At 35.2% G+C, this 21,490-nt stretch overlaps 2 protein-coding genes across 2 annotated transcripts in view; both read left to right on the top strand.

The window, feature by feature from the left end:
• LOC109089095 overlaps window positions 1-13,695 on the top strand; it is a 14,375-nt gene extending 680 nt beyond the window's left edge. The window contains exons 2-4 of the mRNA XM_042723378.1: window positions 9,800-10,641; window positions 13,075-13,126; window positions 13,597-13,695. Of these exons, the coding sequence (XP_042579312.1) occupies window positions 9,800-10,641; window positions 13,075-13,126; window positions 13,597-13,695 (993 nt within the window). The remainder of the gene's footprint in view (window positions 1-9,799; window positions 10,642-13,074; window positions 13,127-13,596) is intronic.
• An 883-nt stretch (window positions 13,696-14,578) lies between these two features.
• On the top strand, window positions 14,579-21,454 carry LOC122137413. The gene is made up of 3 exons (XM_042723560.1): window positions 14,579-14,794; window positions 17,395-17,634; window positions 19,991-21,454. The coding sequence occupies exons 1-3, from the start codon at window positions 14,606-14,608 to the stop codon at window positions 20,537-20,539; spliced, it is 978 nt and encodes a 325-aa protein (XP_042579494.1). The 5' UTR covers window positions 14,579-14,605; the 3' UTR covers window positions 20,540-21,454.
• Window positions 21,455-21,490: the final 36 nt, after the last annotated feature.

Here is a 21,490-nt window from a genome sequence, read left to right as displayed (position 1 = left end):
TAAAAAAAAAAATTCTAGAGCTTAAGGTCAAAAATGTCTATCTATGGTGTACCTGTAGAGTTAAATTCTTGTGGCAAATCTTATGCATATGTATCTTGACATAAGTAGATTAGATCACTCTTACTACTACTGTAAGTGAATCAGTTTTACTTCAAAATATTATTAATATTTGACTCAGTGTTATATGATCCACATATAGGAAGCCATTTTTTGTCAGGTGACAAAATAAATCAGATGCTAAACCCATTTAGACCCTCAATATTTATTTATTTAGTTATTTAATGTCCCGTGTTTTAAACTTTATGAATTTTTTTTTTTTTTTTTTTTTTTTTTTTTTTAAGTCAAATGGGGTAATCCTAAGGAAACTTAAAAGAAAATCCAAAGTATTTTAGTGCTTTTTACTGGTTGCTTACACCATGTGCAAATTTTAGAGTTATTATTAAAATGTTTAGAAATAGAAAATAGTATTTTTCTAAAATGTCTTCTATATAACTGAGAAAACTTTGTGATTTTGGGAACCTGTCTGCATCATATATAGTACATAGTTGCATTATATATTGTTACATCATGTTGTTGTCAAAATAGGCCTATTTTGTTTCAGGGAAAAAAAATGTTGTTAAAGTTTTTTTTTTTTTTTTTTTGAGTTTATGAAACATTTGTTTCTCAGACCTTTCTATATGTACAGTCATAGATCAGAACTGAATGACAGGACCTTTGATATTCCCTTCACTTTACCCTCTATTCTTATTCTATCAGTTCTCATCACAGAGGCTGTACATTGTTTATGTAGCTTCTCACATGCTAGGAAAAGGAGAGTTTGGGAAATATGTTGTTAAGGAAAAGCCTAGTGTGTTTTGGAGGTGATTACCAGATTCCTGTGGAAAACGTGCTCCACTCATGCAATTAAACACATTGCTCTGTGGTCATTTCCACATGCTGCCTTTCACCAATACTAATTCCCTTCCCAGGCATGGATATGATTTATTGATTCTTGTAAAGCAGAGTGATATTCCATACAAGGATAAATAGAGATAGACATATTATGAGACAATTTTGATCTTAAATTTTAATGGTGCATAGAGTAATTTTCCCTCATTTAAAAAAAACCTTTATGCAGTTATTTCTTCTGTGGCACACACAATATTTTTTTCCTACATACAATGAAACTCAATGCCAACAACAAGTCAGCATTCTCCAAAATATCTTTTATGTTCCAAAGAAGAAAAGTGAAGACATAGATTTCAACATTAGGGTGAGTAAATGATTGACAGAATTATAATTTATCAGAAATCTCTGAATTATGTAGTATATTCTGTCACTGGTTTCATACTGGTCCTATTTATTTGTTTTTGTGGGAAAGGTTAGCATCATTTTGACTGTGTCACATAAGGTCAAGGGCTATTTCTGAGGTGACGACCTGTCAGATTCAGTCATAATCCTCTTCCTCCATAACTCTGAATTCTGAGAATCCTGAGCCGCTAACAAAGGCTTTGTTGCATTGTTGATGTGCATCGCTTCAGTTACTGAGTGTGTGCTCCTCAGCGGCTCTGCAGTTATCTGGCCCCTCTAAATGCTCCCTTTGTCCTCTTGAATTAAGTTGATTTTCAGAACTGTGCAAATCAAGTTTGGAATTTGCTGCATGGCCCTCACAATCAGATTTAGAAAAAAACTTATATGATATTATGTAAGATAGGTTTAGATACTTGTCATGGGTTTGTTCTCAGCAGCGACAAAGAGTTTTCATGCAGGTCTTCCTCTAGTAGTCATCAATATTTTAGACAGTGAATTGCTCTCATTCTTGAGTTAATGTGGTTAGCACTGCATAGGTCAGAAAATTCCTGCGTGCATGCCTCTTTTTGTGTTCACATATGCAAAGCACTTGCAGCTCTGTGATTGATTTCTCTCAATTATTCAACCTCACCCCACCAATAATGTTGCATCACACCCACACAGTTCTGACATTTTCACCCAGCCGAATGAGAATGGAGAAAGCCACTCGTAACCATTTTAATGAGAACAAACCACTAATGTGCATTTCCTGGCCAGCAGAACACATTCTGTGTGAATTTGGAAATTTCAGAGTAACTGTTTTGAATGATTTGTGGAGAGCAACCACAAGAAATACAGTAGAAGTACTCCAGCGACAGCTATGGTCTAGTTGTGAACAAGTATTATAAATATTTTCAGGGTTGCTCTGGAAAATCTGGAAAACTACACTAATAAATACCAAAACCATTTAAGTAAACTGCATTCAAAAAACAAGTGATTAAATCAGGGTTTACGCTTTAGAAGACTTTACCTTCCAGAAATAAAAAAAACCTAGAAAAAATAAAATAAAATAAAAAATAAATTAAATTACATTTTCAAATTAAAAATCATCCAACATTTAAAAACAGTTGAAACTATTTAATGCTTTTTTGTTTTAAAATGTAATTAGTTTTTATTGATTCTTAGTGTTTCGTTTGCATTATTATTTAATACATTTCTCTGTGTTTGAAGAAAATCTGTTTCTGTGTGAAGTGCAGCAGCTACCGCTGCTCTTTTCATCAAAATATTATTGTGAAATATTGTCATATTCCAGTCCTGCTGGCCTCGGTGTCCAGTGGCAAGCTATGACTGATGTAACCGGTTGTAACACATCATCACGGGCTCTCTGGGCTCCACGGTGCCTGGAACAGTCTCACTTTTCACAACCAATAAATAGCCGTGCTCCTCTTCCAGCCCCCTTACAGGGGCCCATAGCATGTTTATGGGGGACTCACGGGGGTGTTTGTGCATTTGAGTGTGTGTGTGGCAAAAGGGGCTTAAGCTCTCTGCTAGCACAATTTCAGTAGTCATATTGTCAGCTCATGTTATCTCTGAAGGCTCTGTTGTGAAAACAGTGTATGGCAACAGAGAACAGGGAAATAAAGTATGAACTGTCAGTTTAACAGCTTATTTGACTTCTCACGTTTCATAATGAGTCACATTTTCCTGTTCAAAGCCTTTAAGTGCCGATAATGTTGGTGAGACAAGCAATGAGAACAGAGGTTGTGAACAGATGTGTGTAACCTATCAAATACGAGAGGAAGTTTCAGTGTGGTGTTTTTCACATTGCAGTCCTTACTGCGAAATCTGCTGTTCCCTACGACAGCTGTGAGTTTATCTGGCACTGTTTTACTCGTACTCATTCAGTGAGTCAGCTACAGTTTGTTGATGTTAAAAGTGCAGGAGGCTTGTTTTTCAGTTCTGTTACACTAACAGAAGGAATAGATGCTGAAATTCAAATAGAATGAAACTGAACAGAAAAATAAAAGGATACTGATAAATGAAATAATTTAAAGGAAATGTATATTTATATTTTTTATAACATAATAAACAGCAAAATATTTGCAAAAAATTGCATGCATACACTGTTATGCATTTACTGTAGTAAACTGTGATCAGTAACATTAGATTGACATCTGTGTCTGCATGTATAATATATGGGAAAGCCCCATGGCTTGTCATGAAATATTGTCATTTTCCGGATGTGTGTGTTTGTTGGCTACATGTGAAGAACTGTTCATAACACATAGTATCTTTATAGTGTTTCTCTAATCTGCCCACAGGGTCTGTTGCGTCCTCATTTCTTGTGGACTGGTCCCTTGCCATATTCTTTTTCCATTGTTACCTTTGTGTTTCATATTCTCTTAACCAAGTCATGCTGTGCTATTTAAAATTGCAATTGAAAGGTAAAATAATAGTTAAGTAATGTAAGTGGCAAGTAAAAGGATGACATTACACTTTTTCTTGAGTTTGAGTTCTTCTTAGTTTTTCTTTAACTTTTAACAAAAATGTAGAGGGAAACTTTTGATCTTTTGGGAATTGACTGGAAAATAAAAAGCTGGTGTTGACTTGAATGCGATTTCATTGGGTTGTGGAGGGCTACTTCCCTCATTGTTATCTTCAAATTTTGGGTATGTGGATGGTAACTGGATTCAGTACAGTTCACTCTCTATGAAAAAAATAAATCAGTAAAAGCAGTAAACCTTTAACATTAATACTTCTCACACATTACAACAAACACTAGACCATATGTCTTTAAAATCTGGAAACTATTTTTTAAAGTTTTCTTTAAAAAATTTTTTTTAAATATTATAAACTGTAATGTAACTTTTTTTATGTTTTTGTTTGTGTGCATTCGTGAAGCTCAAGCAGTAGAGAATTGTAATCTACTGTAGCAATGCCAAGATTATAAATTTGATTCCCAGCAACTTTATCATGAACTGCTAAATCTTTAGGCTTTCAATGCAGTGTGCATTGACCTCATAGTTAACAAAATACTTTTTTTTTTTTTTTTTTGTCAGATTGAACCACGATCATCACAATCGTAATAAACATTTTGAATGCACATGCAACACATTTTAAAACTTTGGCGGCATGTGTATGACCCTAAATGAGAAATTGTCACAAAAAACTAACCCTATGGTTACAGTATTTCCTTCAACTCAATTTTGGTTTGCATGTCAAATTGACATACAAAGGTTAAGTGAAATTGTGTTTTTTATTTTAATAAATAAGACCAAAAGCAGTGTATTAAGAAAGTAAATTGTAGGGCTGCACAATTAATCGAATTTCTAATCGCGATTACAATTATGGATGCCACAATTACGTAATCGTTCAAAGTGGCAATTAATCGTTCAAAGTCTTCTTATGTTATTTGTTGTGCTTGAGATGCGATTTTTCTTTATACGTTATCTTAAAGTTTTCCCCTATTATTAAAATTTTAGTTTTAGTATAACATTATAATACCAATCATATTTTTACCTTATTAGAATTTAAAGAAGAAACCAATCCGATGTATAGTTGACATTTGAGGTTTAATACTATAGAAAAGCACTAAAAGTTTTTCAGTTAGAGTGTTTTCAGCTTCTTTATAAGAATAAATATAAATAAAAATATGGCATGCCGTTGCATCAGACAATGGTATAAACATCATTCAATGTAAATTGTGATAATCGCAATTAATCAATTCAATTTCAAGGGAATAATCAAAAATGATCATTTTTGTCTTAATCGTGCAGCCCTAGTAAATTGGTCAGTTGTGTTGTTTGGTGTTGACTTTAAAAGACATGGATTTTTTTAAATGATACTCACTGACTAGTGGATGACTTTGAATGATCTGTCATTTAAGTATGCGAGTGTGTATTGCGTGAGTAATTGGCAGAGGAGGAAGGGGGTCGTCAGCTCTGTTTTGATGTAGCACAACTGGGGTGCGATAACCAGTGGGACCTTATGTAAATGCCTCCTACTTATTACCCTAGTTTCATTAAAATGCTATCTAACCAAACAGCGAAGCCTTCCAGTGTCCCCTGTGGGAGAAAAGACAACTTTACTAATTACACCATGCCAGTGCAGTGCATGATGATGTAACAGAGCTGGGATGTTTGGCATTATAAGAATGTCCCATTTCCTATTCCACACTGTGGCACTTTGGACGCCATTCATGTGAAGTCTACCATGCATGGTACACTGCCCTAACCAGCAGATAGTCCAGTATTATGGCAGAGCCACGGTAATGACCCAATTCCATTTGTTCGGAGAGAGAGAGGGCGGTACTTACAGAAATCTCGCAAATCACTGCCAAAGTTTTCTTTTTTGTTGTCTTTTGGAAGTATACTTGATCCTGTTGGACTTGTTGCACCAAATGGTTTCCTGATGGGTGGTTTGGTTGAATCACGAACCTCTTTAGCACGTTTCATTGAAACATGGACCTTAACCAACTGCATCTACGTGCTTGTCTTGAACCTTTTTTCACCTCTTGTTCCAGTTTAGTTTGCTCTCTGTCTCTCAGATTCATGTGCATTGCTCAACTTTTCCTGTTGTGCTAGCCTGAAATCGGCTTACTTTACATCTCAGCAGTGAGTGGCATTTGACCGGATCAGATGTCAGGCATGCAATTATTAGTTTAGTAGCACATGAACCTGAGGTAAACTCTGGACAGAATGAGGCTTCGACCAACAGATCTCTGTTAGCTGAGTTTGATAAACGGCCTGAATGAAGACAAACATAGGGTGAGATTCAGTGTACGCAGAAGAAATAAGGCAGTATGAAGAGGAAACTTACTTTGACTTTGTAAAGCTGATATTATTTACAGTGGCCTTGTCCATTTCAACTTGACTTTTGCACTGATTTCGCTTTGTCCTCCAACAAGAATGGTTTTTTGAAGTGGGTTGGGGCACAAATACATAGCTGACTGATTATGTGGCATCTTTGATTTTGTTAATATTTTTTTGAAGAAAGAAAGACACATAAATAATGATGAAAGGCAAAATGTTATTATAATATATACGTCATGAATGAACATTATTCTTTAAATACAATAAGTATTACTCACATTTGGTTTTCGACCAATGGTAAAATGGGTAGAATTCAACAATTTGGACATTAAGGGCCTTAAAACGAACACACCAAATAAAACGTTTATTAAAAACAGAATTATAAAATCATATTGCGATAACTTGAATGTCTTATGAGCTACAGGGACAAAAACATTGGAAAAAGAATATTTATAGCACGCAGACATGCAGGATCTCTCCAGTTGTTTTGATAGAAGGAAAAAAGATAAAATTCTGGTTTCAACTATTTTTTTTTTCAGTCGTTACTGCTGAAAAGAAAAAAGTATCAACTGACCCACATTTGGTTTTTGACCACTGAAAATGTGTACAATTTAACAGTTTACTCATAGGGCCATACTGAAATGTCCAAATATCTGGAAATTAAACATATAGGGCCTTAGAATGAAAAACCCAAGAGAAAAGTTTGTTAATGACGAATGATGATATCTGTAATACTTCTTCTGTAATACTTAATATTGATTTTATCCATCAGTAATGGATTAGACTGTGAAAAGTGGATGAATCAATCCAGATATGAAAGTGTTTGCAATCAACTGACGTGAGGGTGAAAATAATAAGATCTGATGTTTATCTGACCCTCTAATTTCTGGGAACCAAAATGTGGATTCTGAAAGCCAAATTCACCCTCAATAAGTGATGCTTTATCAATTTTATTTAAAATCCTTCTAATATCCTTTTTTTCTTGTTACGATTACTACAGCCTTTATTATATTAACCAACATTAAAATGCTGTGTTAAGGCAAGATTTTAAAATCTACAGCTGTGCCTAGTTAAGTCATATTTGGCTGTTGGCTAACATTATTTATTTTCCTTCCCTGGCAATGTCAGTTGAAAAGGAAAGTAGTTTCAGATGCAGTGCGTGTTTTAACATTTTGATGAAAGATTATCAAGCATTTCTTGTCGACTAATAAATCATGACACTAAGACTTGAAATGTATCTTTAGAACGTAGACGGACTCCTTTTCATCTTGACTTTAATTTAACTTTTTGTCCCACATAATGCCGTCACTTGGGGCTAGGCTTGTTACCGGTCTGCCATTGTTGAGGTCTTGCAGTTATTTTATTCCCTCCCACAGTCCAGAACCAGTGCCAACAGGAAGCCCAATAAACAAACAGGCCCCTGCCAAGGATTTCCATCTACCTCCATTTATGCCGAGGTCCTGGACACCTGTGAGATATTACGAACAGCATGTCTGAAGGAATACCTCCCTGAGGTTAGCAAAGCAGCCAGCATATCCAGCTTTGATACCCCTTGAAGGAGGAAGGGTTGAATAGTTCAGTTTGGGAGAGGCAGACCGAAGCTGATTTTCTGAACAGAACATTTAGTTTTCTTGCTCGCTGGGTTTCTTTCACAGCTGTCTGTTGTTATTGCTCTGAAACGATCAAATTAGGGCAATGCTTTACGTACCGTAGGGTTCTAGCATCTAGCGACTTAACGTCAGACCTTCTATGACTGCCAAAATTGTTTACCTATGTTTAATGTTGCGTCGAATGAAGCAGAGCAGCGCCAAAGACTTTCCCGTTGGTTTGTTGAACTTGTGCCATTCTCTTGAACTTTAGATGCTAGAACTACCGCAGCCTATTAAGATGATTTAGGACTGTAGCACTAACCCCTGGAGCGCGGGTTCTGGGAAGAATTATCTTCAACAGTCTCCACTGCTATTACATGAATTGTAATTTTCTTTGAGCATGTTTATCTTAATCTACATTCAAGTGGTGCACAAATGTTCATCGTTGGTAATCAGTGTCATTCCTTTGCTACCATGTTATCTTTAAATGTGCTGCAATAAAGTCAAACCATCTTTCACCCAGGCGTCATGCAACTCTTTGACCTCCAGATGAAAGTGATTTCACTATTATGTGCATATTTTAATTTGTATAATGGGATGATTGTTATATTCTTTTTTATTGCTTTGTAAAACTCGAGGCCAAGGCCCCCCATTTTCCGCAAGAATATTTAAAGACCTCCCTAGTGAAAAATAAATATAGGCCTACTAACTACATTTATATTTTATGCTAAGTATAATAAAAATACATTTACATATTTATGTACTTAATAAAAATACCCTGCAATTGTACTTTTAGTATACTAAACTGGTATACTTGTAAACTTGAAGTCAGCTAAATTTTGTGCTTAATGCACTTTAATTGTGTGGAAGTATAGTGCTGAAGTCCAACTAAAGATGAACTATATTTGATCGAGTTAAAGTGGAACTGTTCCTAGTATACTTCAGGCACACTATAAAATACCTTGTTTTTAAAGGCCAATATTATTCAAAGATCAAACAATCCTCATCAATAGTGACATTAAAACACATTTTAGGATTAATATTGAGAAATGTGCATTGTGCACAGGTAGTACTCCAAATGAAGTTTAATTATTTACATTTAGTCATTTAGCAAACACTTTTATGCAAAGCAACTTTTATGCAAATGAGGACAACAGAAGCAATCAAAACAAACAAAAGAGCAATAATGTCATTTTAATTTTTATTTCAGTAAGTCTTGAGCGATATGTCAGTAAATACATGAATGTAGGCTATTTTAAACTATACTTAGTATGAAATAAATGTATTTTAAATATATTACTTTTATATATATATACTATAGGGCTCCTTGCCCTAATTTTGTTTTCAAAACTTATTTAAATCTCTGAGTACTTCTACTTTCTGAATATTGAAAAAAGTAATTACAATAATTATAAATAAAATAATGGCATGATTCCATGACTTTAAGGAGCTGAATGTTCTTCAGGGCTCCCACACTTTTCAACATGTACTGACTTTTATATATATATAAAATCAAGAACCTGATCCGAACATGCAGTATGCATGATTTTAATTTGATGGTATCTTTTAAGTTTGGATAGGAGTAAAATATTCTGTCACGAAAAAAATAAAATAAATAAATACCAACTAGGTCTCATGGTCCATGGTCAAAATGAAAATGTTGTCATTAATCACTTACCCTCATGTAGTTCCAAACCCGTAAAAGCTTTGTTCATCTTCAGAGCACAATTTAAGATATTTTGGATGAAAACCTGGAGGCTTGAGACTGTCCCATAGACTGTTTTACATTTCTTCGCTTATAAAAAGTTTTCTTGTCGCTTCATAACGTTACGGTTAAATCACTGATGGTAGATGTACTATTCTGATGATGTCTTTCATACATTTCTGGACCGTGACAGTGTTACTTATTTGGCAGTCTATGGGACAGTCCCAAGCCTCCAGGTTTTCATCCAAAATATCTTAAACTGTGTTTCGAAGATGAACAAAGCTTTTACGGGTTTGTAACGATATGGGGGTAAGTGAACAAAGACAAAATTTTCATTTTGGGATGGAGTATCCCTTTAATCATAATTTAGTTCTAGACTGTCACATTGGAAATGCATCTGATGCTTTTTTCTCTTTATTCTTTAGGTTTACTTTGATTGTGGAGCCAAGGTGGATGTTGTGGATGTGCAGGGCCTCATTCTGTCCCCTGGCTTCCCATATAACTATTCATCTGGAACTCACTGTGTGTGGCAGTTCTTTGTACCTGTTGGTCACCAGCTAATCATGGAGATGTTTGATTTTGATGTCTTTGAGAGTCACGACAGTGCCGTTGTGGACGAGGTACTGAACGATGGTGGCGCGCTGGTGTCGAAAAGCCTCGGAAGTCCAAAAGAACCCCAGTCCACACTCCGAGAGGACGTCAAGCAAGTGGTGATCCAAGAACAGTCCACCAAAATGGAGATGACCAAAGTTTCCAATTCTGCCAAAATGCTCTCCGATCCCCCCTCGGCTCCACAAGCATCTCTTCCAGTTGAAAACAGAAATTCTGTTTCATCTCAGGCATCAAGAGCAGCCATTGACTTTATCATTTCAAGCCCACGAACGGCCACAGAAACGGGTGACGCTGTGAGCCCTGAGACCCAGGCACCTTTGATCGATGCCTGTCCCAACGATGTTCTCTACATATCAGATCTCATCACCTTCTCCTCCCGATTCTGCGGCTCTAGACGGCCTTCTAGCAGCCAGTTAGTGTTTGGATCTGATGATGACATGGTTGAGGTCATTATGGAGTTGATTACCACTACCCACTGGGGCCGTGGTTTCGCTCTCCTTTTCCATTATCAGAATCAAACTCAGACCGCCACAAGCGAACATCAGAGATCACTATTGACCTCCGACAGCAGAACTGGTGTTGTACTGCTCGGTGCTGTAAGTGGGACAGTTGTATTTGCTGTGGCCCTTGCTGGCATCCTCTGTGTGATTTTCAGGTAAGGAAGTTTCTTCTACAGATGCAGAGATTTATTTTGAAATGCAAACTTATCTGACTTAAGAGTTGCTTGGTGAACCAGGGGTGGACATGTGTATATCTAAAGTCTGCATTTTATATATACAGTACAGACCAAAAGTTTGGAAACATCACTATTTTTAATGTTTTTGAAAGAAGTTTCTTCTGCTCATCAAGCCTGCATTTATTTGATCAAAAATACAGAAAAAAATGTAATATTGTGATATATTATTACAATTTAAAATAATTGTTTTTAAATGTATTATACTTTAAATTATCATTTATTTCTGTGATGCAAAGCTGAATTTTTAGGATCATTATCACATGATCCTTTAGAAATCATTCTAATATGATGATTCATTATCAAAGTTGGAAACAGTTCTACTGTTTAATATTTTTTCAGAACATGTGATACTTTTTTAGGATACTTTGATGAATAAAAAGTAAAAAAAAAGCTATGTTTTTAAAATATAAATATTTTGTAATAACAATATACACTACTGGTCAGTAATTTGGGGTCAGTATTTTTTTTTTTCTTTCTTTTTTTTTTAAATAAAATCAATACTTTTATTCAGCAAGGATGTGTTAAATTGATAAAAAGTGATAGTAAATAAAATATATTATTAGAATATATATTATTAGAATTTTTTTTTTATTTTTGAATAAATGCAGTTCTTTTTAACCTTTTATTCATCAAATATATTAGACAGCAGAACTGTTTCCAACACTCATAATAAATCAGAATATTAGAATGATTTCTAAATGATCATGTGATAGACTGGATGTTACATGTGACACTGAAGGCTGGAGTAATGATGCTGAAAATTCAGCTTTGCATCACAGGAATAAATTATTTTTTTAAAGTATATTCAAATAGAAAACTATTATTTTAAGTTGTAATAATATTTCACAATATTACTGTTTTTTTCTGTATTTTTGATCAAATAAATGCAGGCTTGATGAGCAGAAGAGGCTTCTTTCAAAAACATTAAAAATAGTAATGTTTCCAAACTTTTGGTCTGTACTGTATATATATATACACTGTACACTACTGTTGAAAAGTAAGACTTTAAGATATTATTACCTCAGTAGGTATGCATTAAGTTGATCAAAAGTGACATTAAAGACATTTTATGTTAAAAAAGATTTTTATTTCAAATGTGAAGCACTGTTCTGTTCTTTCCAATTTTCAAAAAATTCTGATAAAACGTATCAGTTTCCATAAAAATATTAAGCAACTGTTTTCAACATTTGTAATGACGAATGGTTTCTCGAGCTCCAAATGAGCATGATTTCTGAAGGATCATGTGACGCTAAGAGGTAATGATGCTGAAAATTCAGCTTTGCCATCAGAGGAATAAACTACATTTTTCATTATATTAAAACAGAAAGCGGTTATTTTAAATAGCAATAATTGTTTTACACTATTACTGTTTTTACTGTATTTTTGATCAAATAAATGCAGCCTTGTTTGCACTTAATTTTTCTTCAAAAACATAAAGCGAAAAATCTTACTGACCCCAAACTTTTGAATGGTAGTGTATAATTTCTTTTTACTGTGCATTGTGAAATTATTTATAATAATGTGACATTTGTAATATAAATGCCGTCCTGACATTTAGGTCTTTGTATTCATAATTTCATACCCTCGCTCACAGTCCATAACCTGCTAACAGTATCACAATTATTCACTTTAGAGGTAGTATGTGGTTAGTTAGTATGTTAATACCATGTCCGTGACAGCGTAAATCAAACGAGTTGGTGTTGACACAGCTGGAGGACGGTATTTTTCACCATTGTTGGCAGCTTAAATCAAGTCTTTCTTCTTTTTCGGAAACACTTTGATGTTAAAACACTATTCATACCTGAGCAAGTTCATGGTGCCGCACCTGGCATTAAACTAAATACACAAAAGCGAGGTGCAGTCACACAATACAGAGAAAAGAAAGCGGAAGAAATACAAGAAGCCAAGAGAAAGGGTAGAATAGAGAAAATGAGAGACCATTGTCCACAAAGATGTCTCAATTGTTTGTTAAAACACAAGCATGACGTTTCAAAGAATCCATCATGCAAGATTCATTCTTAGTTTGTCCCAATGGGAATAAACAGTGTCAGTTTTGACACTCAAAGAACTGATTTATGAAGCCTATAGTTACTGAGCGGAAGTTATTTTTCCCCCAATGCCTTCCATTGTTTCTGTTTACACAGGGAACCAGGCCATTTCGAAATTATACTGCTGTACTCTGAGCAAATCAGAAATGAATTTGGTTATTTGAGTGTGTGTGTGTCCTACCAGATTTTATAGCAGATAATGAGCTTAGAGAAGTAAACGGTTATTTAATAGACCACCTGATTACCAATAACAGTAATTAAAAGCCAACAAGATGATGCTACTTGTGTTCTGTTGTTTTTCCAGGCCGAAACTGTGCGCAAAAGGAGCCAATGCTTCCTCTTCCATCAGCTCAGAGGTAAACAGTCATCATATGATCTTCTTACAGATGGACCCCACCTTTATGAGAGATGAGGAGGAGTTTGTACTGTTTCCAGGGTCCCAAATGTTTCCCCACACTTGGCAATGTCGAGTGAATTGATTAAATGTACCATCCATAATTAATGCATATTGGGCATGAAACTGAAATAATTAAAATGTATTTTGTATACAGAATATTGCATATGAATTATTTTAAGCATTATTGTTTAAATTCTAAAAATTATTCCTTGCATATTTAAGTGTGTGTGTGTGTGTGTGTGTGTGTGTGTGTGTGTGTGTGTGTGTGTGTGTGTGTGTGTGTGTGTGTGTGTTTGTGTGTGTAGATAAGCAGACTTGATCTCTCACAGAAAATATGAAAGCACAGTGATTTTGTGCTGTTGTTTGGTGCTTTGGCGAGTGATTATTTTGGTTGCTCGTGTAGAAATAATGTGAGGTGTTGTGTTGTAGGTTCCAGAAGGAATGCTAAATTCAGCGGCAGATGTGAGTGAACTGCAGATGGTTTCTCCCAATCACTTGGAGCAGCAGCCGGGAGCAACAGGTGCGTAGCATCTCTTTATCATCCCACTGACTCATTCTGTTTTCCCTTCCACATCACGCCCTCAATCCATGAATCTATGGACTCTCTCTCTCCCCTTTCTCTCTCCCCCAGATGTATTGTTTTCTTCATTGATGTTGTCAATCAGTTTTTTCTTAGTGAAGGTATGGAGCCCCCCCCTGAATCTATACATCGAGATGAATTAGTCTTTTCTAGGAACAGACAAAGGCTAAATTACTGTAATGCAAGAACAGTATAACAAGACTATCAGAGCTCCATTATGGTGTAGATTGCAGAAAAATGAATTTCCTCCTGTGTTCAAAGCACATGGAAGTAATTATAAAATGATATAATTGTTAAAATAAGTTTCAATGTAAACAATGTAAATAAATAACAGTCTATATAAAAACAGACGTGAGGCAATATAATGCCATTTGTTTTAGATGTCTCTACTGAAACAACATTTTTTAATGCAAATTTATATGTGAAATAATAATAATAATGTGAAAATTATGTGACGTTTCTCAGTAAATAAGGACACAAATGGTGCAGTTTCTGTAGAAACTATGCATATAAAATCAGGGAAAAAATCACAGATAGAACTTTTGATATTCTGTTTAGTGTGTAATTAATATTAATATATTTTTCTATTTTCTTCTTCTTCTCAAAAACAAATATATCATTATGAGAAGTCAAGACCTTAATGCAGTAAGGGGCATTTAAGAGGGACATTGGCTTTACACTTAGTTCTCTTTCTTTAGCTTAGTCCTACTGTACCAGCTAGAGAATTTAAATGTTTCCATTTAACCTTCAAATAAGCACCAGGTCACCGAGCTGAGTTTTTTTTTTTTTTTTTTTTTTAATTAAAAGCTTAAGACATATTAATCTTAACCTGAAGTATTTAAAGTCGTTTTTATAAATATGACATTCCATATGTTCACTGTTTTGTGCTCTGAAGGGTCTTCAGTGAAGGGAGCATGTGACACGTCAGAGAAGGCCGCTCTAGAGCAGTTCTCCAGTGGTCTGACTGAATTAGAATTAGGCACAGATGAGGTTTTCGTCATCGCCACTGCACCCATCTCAGCCCATCTGCCCTTCTCTCCACATACCGTGAGTATCTGATTCTTCTGTGCAGTGCTACATTCAGAACTGGATGAGAAACTTTGCTATCTTTTGTATATACACTACCATTCAAAAGTTTAGGGTGAAAAACAATAATATTGTGAAATAGTTTTTAAAAACTATTTTAATATATTTTAAAATGCAATTAATTCCTGTGGCAACGCTAAATTTTCCGAAGTTATTACTCCAGTCTTCAGTGTCATGATCCTTCCGGAATCTAATATAGTGACCTGGTTCTTAAAAAAAAAATCTAAAAAATAAATAAATAAATAAAAATTAACGAGAAAAACTTTTGATTGTATTTGTGTGATATTTGTTCACATTAGGCCACAAAATATTAAACCCAGTAGCTGATATTTGAAAAAAAAAAAAAAAAAAAAAACAAGCACAGTTTTCAAGCAGAATGTTTCATGAAATTTAAGTTATAAAACATTAGATATTAAAACTAGGATAAAGCCTTTCTTAACATTATTTTTCTATATTTTTTATTACATTTGATTTAAAGTTCCTGTGTTGTTCACATTTCTTATTTTTATGCATGTCTTATATTATTTATTTTTTATTCTCATCTGCATTTCTCTATTTACATTTTTTTAATATATATTTCTTTTTAAATGTAATACAGTAACGACAAATGATTTTGTCCTGATGTGCAACAAAAAAGCACAAAAAAAGGGTTATAGAAGTTTCTCCATTAGGAACGGTGAGGGTAACTGATTTCATATATCCACTGAAATCACAAAGTCCTAGTACTATAAGAGATACTCTGTTAACTTTCGCTTTGTAGTTTCAAGTGTCGAGTTGTTTTCAGCTTGAATAGCTGTTGCAGTGTAGTGCGCTGATGGAGGCCAAGCTTCATGGTGTGTGCTGATGTTCTGGATGAGGGGCAGAGAAGTAGCTCTTCACTAGAGGCTGCTGGGACGCGGAGACTCTGGCAGCCGGAGGGGACCTGGCCCACTAATAGCTCTGACTAATGAATGCTATCCGCCTGTAGCCAATTTCCCAGCTCAGCTCTGTGTGCTTCTGTGCAAGTGTGTGGTCCATGCTGCTTTGGCTCTGAAATGTGGCACGAAAAGTTTGCCAAGCTGTGCCATCCGAGGAGGTTTGAAAAGAATCAGAAACCTGCATCTCTGGTGTCCGGCTGTGTTCCTGCTCGCTGTTTGGTGCTGTAGTTTCTTTATCCTTTTTTTTTTTTGCCTTCACCCCACAACCGGATAATTTGGTATTGTTTTGGTTAAAAATATGAAACCGTGCCAGAACAGCTCAAGATTAAATCCAGCATAATACTCATCTAGACGAGACATGATAGTAAAGCGCTTTGGGTGTACAACAATGCAATACACAATAAAGCAGTATATAAATGCATCATTCATTCATTCATTCATTCATGTGAGCTGTTTGAGATCTTGTGTGAGGACTGTCAAACTCCTACTGATGAGAAAAGCCCTTCTGATACTCACCCACACGCTGCACATGTGCGATTAGCAGCTGACCGACACATTTGGAGGTCTTTGCCTGTCGTGGACCCCAGTCTCTGCCACGGCGCCTGAAACTGCTCAAGAGAACGGGAGAAATTCTTTTCAGTCTTACTAAAGCAACTCCTGAAGCAGCAGCTGGTCTCTCTGGATATAGCTTCCCTGACTTCAGCAGGTTCATACTGCACTGAAAGCTTGAAATCCAAGCCAAATTCTCACATTTATTAATTTTACACTGATTCAAGTTTATTCTTTATAAAATTTAATTTCTAGCACCTTTGAGCCATTTTTGGCAATTTATGAAGCTCAAATTATTTAGTTTCTGAATGGGTCCAGTGGAGGAACTTTGTAAGCCGCTTTCCTGCCTAATTAATTGTATTATCAAGCTAATAACAGTGGCATTATAGATTATGTTGTGCAATGTTAATGGATTCATTACCTGGAACTGTTTTTTCAAATATTTGGAATTTCTCCCCCTTTTTTTGTTTTTGTTTGCTAAAGTAATAAATTATATCTAAATAACAATTTGATAAAAAAAAAAAATACAGTAAAATAGTGTAATATTGTGAAATATTATTACAACTTAAGTTCTATTTGATTGATTTTTTTAGTAATTTATTTGTGTTGGCAAAACTGAATTTTTAGTAGCCATTAACAGCATTTATTTGAAATGGAAATATTTTGTCTTTATTGTCATGTTTCATCAATTGAATGCATCCTTGCAAAAAAAAAAAAAATATATACATTTACATTTATTCATTTAGCAGCCACTTTTATCCAAAGTGACGTATAATTGAGGAATACAACAAACAATTCATCATAAAGAGGCAGATAAAAACAGGAAGTGTTTATAATACAAAGTTTCAGACATTGTTCAGATTAGAACAAGCTAGACAGGGAGTGATTAAAGAAAGAGAAAGCAAGGTTGTTGTTGTTGTTGTTTTTTAGAATGCAGTCATGTTAACAAAAGAGATGAGTTTTTCTGCTGTCACTTGAAAATTGTCAGGAATTCAGCATTCTGGTTGGGGGTGGGAAGATCATGCCACCATTCAGGAATGATGAACGACAGTTTTACAGGATCTACTTGTCCTAAATTAGTTCTGTCTTTTATAGCAACGAGAGCGTTTTCTGAGGCACAGTGACACGGGACCCAGCCGTCCCTTCGATTGGCCGACTCCAGACCAAGCACTGCCTTCTATGACAAAGAGCAGCCAGGCCGGATCGACAAACAGCACGCGACCACGAGCATGGAGTGTCCGAACCTTCCAGGATCTCCTTCCTCCTCTTCCTCAACTCCATAAGAAATGGTGCAGCTGGAACTCTACCAGCCCATTCACCAAGCTGGTGGACAGTGTGAGTACTGATGCAGAATGCATTTTTATCACATTTAGCACACAAAAATATGATTTAAAGTTCATTAGTGAAATATTTAAAGACCATGTGCTTTTAATGCTTTTTTTTAGGCAACTATTGAAAGAAAAAAGAATGACATCCTGTCAGACACATAAATGTGCTCCTAATGATGTCCAGTTCTTTAGGACTCTTTTTAATGACACAAGCACAAGTGGTGGCAAAAAAAGTTTCATATATATGTATATATATATATATTACACACACACACACACACACACACACATATATAGGTAAGGCGTTCATACACAATGGTAATTCAAAGTGCTTTACATAAAAGGAAGTAAAATAATCATAAAACATTATCACAACAATAAAACAAGGAATTTAAAAACTTTTAAAATTAAATTAAAAATAATTTAAAACAGTTAAAGATCAAAATGATTATATAAAATACAGTGCAATCAGTTCAGATGTAGCACAGTGCTGAATCTGGATTTAAATGTTTCAGCACATCTGATCTCTTCTGGAAGCCTGGGGGGGTTTGTCAGTCTCTCAACAGCAGCAAAAAGGGTGCAAGTGTTGTTCAAGTTACTGTTTATAAGGTTTGAGAAGAATGTCTGTCTAGCTGTGGCTAGTTCCACATTGAAAGCACGAAGGCTGTCTTTATAGATGCTATAGTGAATTTCAAGTTTCGTCTTCATCTGCTCAGCTTTTCTGCAATCACTTTTCATACTCTGTACTGCTGTTGATTTTCTGCAGGGTGCTTTTTGTCTGCCAGTCTTCTAAATGACTTCTGCAGGAGCAATATCATCAATAACATTCTTAACTTTTGAGTTAAAGAAATCAAGGAGAAGATCAACAGAGTCTGCAGAAATGCTTGGTGTTAAAGATATAGCCTTCATAAATCACACTAGTGTTTTTGTTAATGCATCTCTTTCTGACAGAGACGGATATAGATTCAGTGGTAGCAGAGATCAATATACCAAAGAAAATGCAGAAGTGATCAGATAGTGTTACATCCTTTATAACAATGGATAAAATGTTTAGACCTCTGATTGCAACGTCTTCAAGATGCTTCAAGAAACCTACCTGCAAAGCTCCCTGAAAACTGTGTGCAAGTGCACCGAGGGCAAAAGCTGCTTTCAACGCAAAGGATGCTCACACCAAATGTTGATTTCATTTAGTTAACAGAAGTTCATTGATAAAGAAAATCTACTTATGACATTATTTTTGACAGTGTCCTCATTTTACAGTATTTTATATCTTGAAGCATCTTAGAGACGTTGCCACAGTTCTTCTGCATTCATTCCATTTGTTCAGTCTCTTCGTGGCATTCCAGACATACTGGATGATGATGATCAGATCTCTGTGTGGAGCCCTGGTTCCTACTGACACACTACAGCAAAAGATAGAAATAACTGACTTAAAATCATTTTTTAGCTGGTGAACATACTAGTAATTCTAATAATTCTAATAATTTTGGCCTCCATTCTATTTAAGATACATATTAAACTGAACTGTGAACCATACATTTTTTGATGAACACTATTTCAGTTAGACATTTACAAAATATTTGTCACTTTTGATCAATTAAATGCATCCTTGTTGAATAAAAGTATTAATTTGTAAAAATAAAGAAATAAATACATTCTGAATATACTGTATATATTTCTTTTTATTTAAACATATGTGTGTGTGTGTGTATGTATCTATCAAAATATAAATAAGTATAAATATAATTATATTAGTGCTGTCAAATGATTAATCACGATTAATCACATCCAAAATAAAAGTTTTGTTTACATAATATATGTGTGTATACTGTGTATATTTATTATGTATATATAAATACACACACATGCATGTATATATTTAAGAATATGTTATGTTTATATATTAAATATATTTATATATAATATAAAATATAAGAATATAAATATATAAATGTATATACATGTAAATATTTTCTAAATATATAATTTATGTGTGTGTATTTATATATACATAATAAATATACCCTGTACACATACATATATTATGTAAACAAAACTTTTTATTTTTGATGTGATTAATCGTGATTAATCATTTGACAGCCCTAATATATATATATATATATATATATATATATATATATATATAGGCAACTGTCTTTAAACCTACACTGGAAGTCTAATGAAACTCACACATTAAAGAAAGTTTCACTTTGAAGAATAGGACAGTGTTTTTCTGTGGTATATGACTGACATCTTGTGAATATTTCAAAACTCACCAGACCTGTTTTTGGATTCCTATTCCTGTTTTTTGGATATAGTAATGAAAAACCTGTTTGTTTTTTTAACTGTGACTGTGTGCTCAGGGACTCCCAAGCACAGCTACAGATTCTGGAAGGGGAAAGGTCCTATCTGATGCTCCTCTTCACAGTCCTGCCGACAGCTGCCAGTCCGACTCCTTCACGAGTAACGCCTCTTACCCCCTGACTCAACCCGCCCAGCGCCAGCGACGCCTCAACTCCACCAGCAACCTCAGACGCTCACGGTTCAACGCTCCCTGCTTCGGCTTGCTCTCCGACACTTTCGAGTCCTCCAAAGCACAAGCCAAGGGACTTACGATCCCAAACACGCTCTCAGATACCAGCCAGCTGCAGGTCAAAGGTCAAATATCAAGCCTTGCGGATGACCACGTCACTGTACCAGTGTTTGCCATCTCAGAAGAGGAAGACCGACAACCTCTAGTCTCAGAAGAGCATCCCGAGAAGCCTTCGCGGATGAACGGACAGATGTTTGAAGGCGCAACGATGCCGCTGTTATCAAAAAGCCAGGCTCCCAGCATCCAACAGAGCTCTTTAGCGAGGGGAGGCCGTGGTGGCGTGTCGGGGACGCAGGATCCTTCAGCTCTCTCTTGTTAACAGTGACTCCAGAAACAAAGTCTGCCAGTGCCATGAAGTTTGCGTATGATGGTCATGTGACCATTTCAGCCAATAAATGATCTCAACAGGACTGAAAACTCAGCTTATGAGCTGCTGTTCAAATATGCCGTGAAGATTCAAATGGGTTTGTTATGAATATTGGCATGAATGAAGAAAGAAAAATGAAAGCACTAATTGTTCTTTGTGTTCTTGAATCTGCACATTTATTTGCTAAGTATAAAACCACCATCTAACAGTATATTTTATTACCTGCAAATGTATGCATTTGATAAATGTTTAACCAAGCTCACTTAATGTTTCTACTCACTACTGAGCGTTTTGAGTTGTAAGGCTGCATTGTTACTTTTATTATGTAATTCCATGTATCTGCTCTATGAACAATACAGCTTGTTCTAATCCCTTTGCAACCTGTAGAAGATCAGTTAGCTGGTCTGGCAGAAAGCTGCTTGGCTTCCACGTTTTTTTGTTTTTTTTGTAATTCACTATGGGTCCAATTCACATTTTGTACTGTTAAAAAAGTTAGTAAATCATATATGAATGGAAATGGGACATATTGTTATTTCTCAAGGGACATAACCACTGAAAATGTCATTTTGACTGAGTAATTTTAATCAAGTTACTGTTTTTCCACCTATATCACTTACTATGTGCCTTGTGGCCATCATCTATGCTGCTAAATATGCACTGATGCAATACCTGAAATTGTGTATACAGTCATATTTTTGTAACGTTTGCAATTTCATAACCGTTTTCTTTATATGATATGTTATCCTGAATGCAGTAATATTGTCAACTGTACTGATTTTGATGGATTATAAAGGGAACTGATCACCGTACAGACATTTAAAATGCAGTAACTAACATTTAATGCAAATAAAACATTGTATAGTGATGTTGTGTGCTGCTGTATTATCTGATTTCAGAACATGC

Source organism: Cyprinus carpio, chromosome B5, assembly GCF_018340385.1.
Source record: "Cyprinus carpio isolate SPL01 chromosome B5, ASM1834038v1, whole genome shotgun sequence".
In the NCBI taxonomy this organism is placed as follows: domain Eukaryota; kingdom Metazoa; phylum Chordata; class Actinopteri; order Cypriniformes; family Cyprinidae; genus Cyprinus; species Cyprinus carpio.
Note: the sequence above shows the minus strand (reverse complement) of the source record. Positions and strands in the feature narration are given on the sequence as shown.